This window comes from Alosa sapidissima, chromosome 5, assembly GCF_018492685.1.
Source record: "Alosa sapidissima isolate fAloSap1 chromosome 5, fAloSap1.pri, whole genome shotgun sequence".
Taxonomy (NCBI): Eukaryota; Metazoa; Chordata; class Actinopteri; order Clupeiformes; family Clupeidae; genus Alosa; species Alosa sapidissima.
In genome coordinates this window covers 34,248,396-34,254,998 of record NC_055961.1, presented here as the reverse complement: position 1 = coordinate 34,254,998, position 6,603 = coordinate 34,248,396, and the positions used below count along the sequence as shown (strand labels likewise).

Below are 6,603 nucleotides of genomic sequence, written 5' to 3'. Positions count from 1 at the left end.
CCAGAGCAGACCAGCGCAGCCGCCCGCCGGTGAGCTCAGCCAAGTGCAGACGTATACAAAGACTACTACAGTACTACTGTACTGGTGTTGGTGGCTTGCGCCACTCGCCTACTACTAGCACTTGCCAGCTGTTCCATTGGCTAGGGTTGGAATAGTGGGCAAGTGGTGTGAGGGTGTGTCACAGGATAATAGGTGAGTGGTGCAGAACAGTAATCAAGGTGCACGAGACTGTAGAGTGGAGCAGGCCACCAAAACCAGTACAGTCCAGTTCCCGCTCCCACTGCGTCTGGCTTTTTGGTTCTCCCCCAGTCTCTCTAGCAAGTTTTGGTGGAGACCACAAACATGTTGTATTTTCATCTGTTGGGAATTGCTGTGACTTTGGTCTATGTCCAGGTTATTCACATTGTGTGTCTCCTTCCCCCTAGGTCCACCTCCTGCAATACCAGGACCTATGAGACCCCAGATGGCACCTCCCATGCAACCCCAGATGGCGCCTCCCATGCAACCCCAGATGGCTCCCCCCATGCAGGCGCAGATGGCGCCTCCCATGCAGCCTCAGATGGCGCCCCCCATGCAGCCTCAGATGGCGCCTCCCATGCAGCCTCAGATGGCAACCCCTATGCAGCCTCAGATGGCGCCTCCCATGCAACCCCAAGCATCAGTGCAGCAGCGTCTGCCGACCCCTCTCCTGCCCTCTCCGATGCAGCCGCAGTCGGCCGCCGGCGGCCCCCAGGCATCTTCTCCGGTCGGCCCCCCGCCACCCCAGCCGGGCCTGGCCTCCCCCAAGCCCCCGCCGCGCAGCCGCTCCTCCCACACCATCCCCCCGGAGTCGGCCCAGGGCCCAGCCCCAGCCCCAGCCCCGGCTCCAGCCTCACAGGTGAGCGCCACCCCCCCATCTCTCAGCCCTACAGCACAGGGCATTCCTCTTCTGCTGTCCAACCCAGTAACCCGCTCTACTGGTCATACGGGCTCATTAGTCCAGCCAGCCTGGTCAGTAAATCGGCTGTAATTGTGTCCGGGCTTTCTTTTGGAGTTAGTATGCGCTTCTGCGATGCTGAAGACTTTAACTTAAAGTATCACACTTAAAGTGAGATTCAGATTCTCAATTTTAAAATAAAACAATTGAAATCTGTGTAGCCATGTAGACTAACGTAAGCACAGAGAGAAAAGGAGGCATTTAAGTGTCTAGGCACATTTATAATGACTGGAGTCTGTGTGAGTAATGGCTCCTTCTCTTCGCTGTCCTTACACAGCCAACCTTTAATTTGCAGATTTATAGACGCTTGCAAAGTTCAGTTGCTCTTCTCTCCTCTTTCCCTGTTAAACGTCAGTGACTGCACCTCTCCTCTTAACTCTTTGCACTAACGGTGCCCTCTCTCCCCCGCTGCATGTGTGTTTCTCTCTCTCACACACAGGAGCAGCCCTCAGGGTAACAGGTATTTATTTATCAGTGATCAGACATTAGTGTTTCCTCCAAAGTGCTCAACCATACCTCCCACAAACAATGTATGATCGGCTCCATAGTTCCATACATTGAATGAATTCACATTTGGTTTTAAGTTCCTTTTCTTCGTGGCCGTTCCAGTGGTGAACCTTGTAAACCTTGTTTTTTTTTCTTTTATTTTTTTTTCTTTAAGTCAGTCATGTATTTGTGCAAATATTTGTGTTGTGCATTCCATTTTTCTTTGAAACCATAGTTGTTTTCATGGGGGGACAAGTGGATGTGTTGGTTTTCTTGATACTCCCCACAATTTCTTTAGGACTTGTGAAGGAAAAAATGAAATGACACGTAGCATAGAAACCAGCATATACACCTGGTCTGACCTACAGTTCCATTATGACCCCAGTGCTTGACTCTGTTTTGTATATGTACCACCCCACTCTTAATGAATGCCTATCAACGTATTTTATTTATTCACTAATGACCATGTTATTTAATGTATTAATCCAAACAGTTGTTGTGTATGTATGTTGTCATCACCGGCTATACATTCCATGGTCTCTCTCTAAGACCCTGTGGAAATAACGTGTAGTTTTTTGTCTTACAGTAATAATAATGATCTCAACTGTTACTAGTTTATTTAACATAGAATTCCTGGATGATGGCTTATTGGTTTTATAAAAGCAAAAGCCTGTAGCCTTGAGTTAGAATTTCCTCTCCATTGTCAGCAGTGGCGCCGTAAGCCTCACCATGGCACCATATTTTGATCCTGCCTTTCTTATTCCACGCAGGTCAACGGACTGAACGGCCTCCAGCGAGAAGCACAATGGAAACCAGACCCCTTCGACACGCTGTCCTCCGACCTCTTCCCTGCGCCCTCCTCCTGGCTCAACACCCAGTCCCTGACCCGCAGCAGCTCGCTGCGCTCCGGCCCACTCCCGCCGCCCCAGCCCCGCTCCTCGTCCTCGGCCACGCTGCCCCCTGCCTCCCGCTCGCTGCACTCGGCGCCCCTCTTCTCCACCGCGTCCTCCTCCTCGCCCTCGTCGTCCCCCCTGCAGGCGCCCTTCTCCTCATCCTCCTCTTCCTCCTTCTCCTCTGCCTCTGCGTCCCCGGCGACGTGGGACTCGTCGTCCGGCAGCACGCCCTCCCTCCTGCCGCCGCCGCCACCGGTGCCGTCGCGCAGCCGCTCGCAGGAGACGCTGTCACGCGTCTCCCCCAACCCCTTCCTGAGCGAGCAGCCCCCCGCCCCCAGCAGCAGCAGCAGCAGCAGCAACCCCTTCACGGGCGGCCTGGCTCTGGCCCACACGCAGCGCCGCTCGCTCACGCCAGACTTCTCCGCACAGCAGCAGGCTCAGGCCGCCTCGGCCTTCCAGAGGACCATGTCCGCCATGTCTGCTTTCGCCCCCAAACAGCCCGCCTTCCCACTGACCCCACTGACCCCCCTCACGCCCATCCCCATCCCTGCCCCTGCTGTCGCCCCTCCTGCCCCTGCCCCAGACACGCGCAAGCAGCAGTGGGTCACGTTCGACGATGACTCAGACTTCCTGCTCAGAGGGAAGGCCTCCGCCACAGCGGCGGCGGCCGCAGCCCCCCTACTTCCTCTCTCCACGCCCAGCCCAGCGTCGTTTACACAGGCCCAAATGCAGCCTCCCGCCTCTGGCCTCGGCATCGAGAACAGCTGGGGCTCCACCTCCTCTTCCTCCTCCTCCACCATGTCATTTCCCATCCTGCCGCCCCCCCTCCCCACCAGGACTAACCCAAACCACCCACACATACCCACACGAACGAGCGAGTTCACCGAGAGATGAGTGTGTTGATTGATTGTTGTTCAAAGAGTGCGTGCGCGGAAAAGAATATCTAGAGAAACATATTGCGTACATGTATGTGTATTATGGTTTGTATAAAGTGCGGTGTATAGGACAGGTTTGAACTCTTCATTCCCAATCCCCATTAACCAGGCACTCAAAGTCTGTCATTTAAGAAAACGTAGAGATATTCCATGCAGCATCATTGCACGAGATGGGATCAAGAATATCAGATGTTATTTTCATTTAAGCAGGAGAACTGTGCCTGTGTCTGTTATATTTATGAAAAGTATATACAAATATATATATATATATATATACATACATACATATATGCGCACAGATGTGTGTGTGTGTATGTGTAAAATACTGTGCAATACTGTTGTATGGCCATATGCTACCATTTTACCAGTTAGCCGAAGTCTGCACAATACGTAGTGGACCACCTGCACACACAGATTTCTTTGTCATGGTCACTGTGGCCTCTTCCACTAAGACTTCCAGCTGACCCCCCTCCCCAAAACACATTATACTATGCCCCTGGAGACTCTTTGTATTGCTTTATTTTACTTATGCACCTGAGCAGGAATGATTTTAATGGGATGTCACAAGAACTGCAGCGACTCACATGCCAGGCTACGCCTGTTAGTTGTCACCACAGTCATATCAGTAAGAGAAGTAGCCTGAACCATTGATATTATTTTTCAGTAGTGCTTTCTTTGCCATGAATGTACATTCAGTTTGCTTTGCCTCTTGTCTCGACAAACGCATATTCGTGTGTGCAAGCAGTCAGCGCAAATGGCATGTTGCAAGCCACTGCAAAGGTTACTTAGCACTGGCGACTGGACCCCTTTTGACGGACAGACACTGGTCAGTGCCAGTCAGTATCATGTGTCCACATGTGGCGTCTCTTGTGCCCATACTGTATCTTAATGCATACTAACAGAAGCATTTCCCCTTCCATGTATTGTGAAACCAGCAACTTGGTGTGTATATATATATATTTATGGTATATACATGTCATATCTAAAATGCACTGAAAAGTCAATGTCTTTGGGGCTTTCAAGGTTTGTTTTGAAGCCAAAGTTTGAGGCGTCTGGCTTACGTCTGGCTTACTGGCAGAGCATATCAGTTCCACTGGCATAGTTAACTTCAGTGTGCCACACACTCTTCGGCTACGTGTGATCTAGTGCTTCTGTGTCTTCTGATCCAAAGCATTGAGCAGTACTGCTGTATATTTAATGAATTTTAATGAATGTGGTGTAATTGTTCTGTTAAGATATGATATCCAGACGTTATTGATAGGAAGCCGTGGTCCACATCGGTGTTTGTGTTTGTGAGTGTTTGAAGTGTGCGTGTATGTGAGAGTGCAATGAACTTGTGCTGGCTTTTTTCTTTTGAAGTCCACCTCTAGAGATGAAATTTAAATTTTGGTTTTAATTAATTGGTTTTAATTCTGGTGTTTTTGTTTCAATCTGTAAAAGTACTGTCTTCCTGTCACATAATGCATACTGTGTGCGTGTGGATGTGCAGGCTGTAACAGGACCACTGTGTTTTCTCATAGCAGTAGATGCATTTTAAAAGGAAACTCGCTCTTGGATAGAAATGGCTGCCGACCCTATCAAAGTGGCTGCCATGAATAACACCTTCAACAAAACGGTCTAGCTTTTTGGATCATGTACGAAAGGGCAGGCATGCACATTTGCAATGTATATCAGAGAATATGCTGCTTGTCCGCTTATTACTCTTTGTAGGACTTTGTGAAAAGAGTTGCTTTCAGCACTGCCAATGTCTATTGCTCTTGGGTTTCCACCTTCCTACATTTTAAAAAATGAGTTTAAAACAGTGGCACCTCTAGGCCACCGTATTATTTTTCACAACTGTACCACTCCCACAAGGCAACACAGCTGAGCAGTCCTTTGCTGCAGTGGGTGGCCATGCGGGGACGTTTTGTGTGATGGGACATTTTTATCAGATTTCACAGCTTTCAGTATTTGAAACATTTCCATGATCAGTCATTGCTTTTCATCATGCCCCTTCTTAAATAAACAGACACTTGTGTGAAGGATTCTAACCATGGCACCAAAAGTTTTATGTATGTGTTTAAATGTGGTCTTGTCGAAGCAGCAGTGGCGTCAGTATTGTACCTTTTATCGTACTACCTACTATTTCTGTATTGTTGGGTTTACATGTAACTGCACATGCATTAATGAACATCAGTGGATGGCTTAAATGTGGAGGATTGCACATGGCACGTGGAGGATTGCAACATTACCCTTTGAGCGAGGTGGTCCATTCCTTTCTACTGGAAGCCTTGATGGCACCACCAGGTAGCTTGTTTTGACTTCTTTTCTAAAAAGGGGCAAGGCCTTACCAGTGATGGAAAGTGCAGGGTAAGAAAAATGCCTCCTAGTAGCCTACTAAATCCAGTGCATCATTTGCTCAGTAACAGTAACAGCCACTTTCTGTATTTACACTCACTGATTAGGGATGTCTTTGCAACATGATTTCATGACCGTTTAGTTGGTGTGAGATCACTTCCGGTAGGAACTCTTGGAAAGCTTTGATATTGTGATTGGGGTGTACAGTGAATGAGAGCGTTCAATCTGAGACTTAGAGCCAGAGGCATAAGGGGATCGCTTTTACTTAAAAGGCCAGATTTTCTAGGAGTCTGTTTACTCCCTTTGTGAGGTGAATGTTCCCTTGTAGCTGTAACCCAGTAGTGACAAAAATGCTGTTGTTGACCATATTCTGTATATCAAAGAAACCAGGAACTACAGACCATTAATTAGTATTTAAACATCTGTGATTCATGTGCAAAACTGAGTGCACAGTTCTTGTATGAAGCAATTGGTGTTGTATGTATGCAATAATAAATATATATCAATCTGATTATCATGTGTCAGAGTGCAATTGCTGTACAGAAACCAGCCCCCATTGGTCATGTTTTCAGGATAAAATTAATTCAATATGAAATATGTACCAAAGTTTGGACACTCACAATGTGTGAAATAATGAACCCCTTAATTGACATTAATTTATAGCAAAGAAGCCCCCTCCCTACATGGTGGTATTGGGATTCAGGAAACGGATAAAAAAAAGAATGCACTTCAGTCCTCTTTACAGTACATACACTTCAGTGTAGGCAGTGGCCCTTGAGGATGTAGCCTCCAAAAGTGAAGATGTTTCAAAAGGTAAGACACCATTCATATTTCACCATGGGGAGAATAAGTTATTTTCTCTTAAGGATTGGGAGGAAAATAGTCACCAAAGTATCTTAATTATATTAATCTAGGATTGGTTGCAGTTGTAGAAATATTTACCACCATGTAGCATCATCTGGGTGGGAAATAGCTT

General features: G+C 47.7%; 1 protein-coding gene across 4 annotated transcripts in view; it reads left to right on the top strand.

The window, feature by feature from the left end:
- Positions 1 to 6,138, top strand: part of synj1 (synaptojanin 1) — a 27,287-nt gene extending 21,149 nt beyond the window's left edge. For all 4 annotated transcript variants that reach the window (XM_042091447.1, XM_042091450.1, XM_042091449.1 and 1 more), the window contains exons 30-32: positions 1 to 29; positions 426 to 877; positions 2,233 to 6,138. The exon at positions 1 to 29 is cut by the window's left edge and continues 161 nt beyond it. In XM_042091447.1, the coding sequence (XP_041947381.1) occupies positions 1 to 29; positions 426 to 877; positions 2,233 to 3,249 (1,498 nt within the window). In that variant the 3' untranslated portion in view covers positions 3,250 to 6,138. The remainder of the gene's footprint in view (positions 30 to 425; positions 878 to 2,232) is intronic.
- Positions 6,139 to 6,603: the final 465 nt, after the last annotated feature.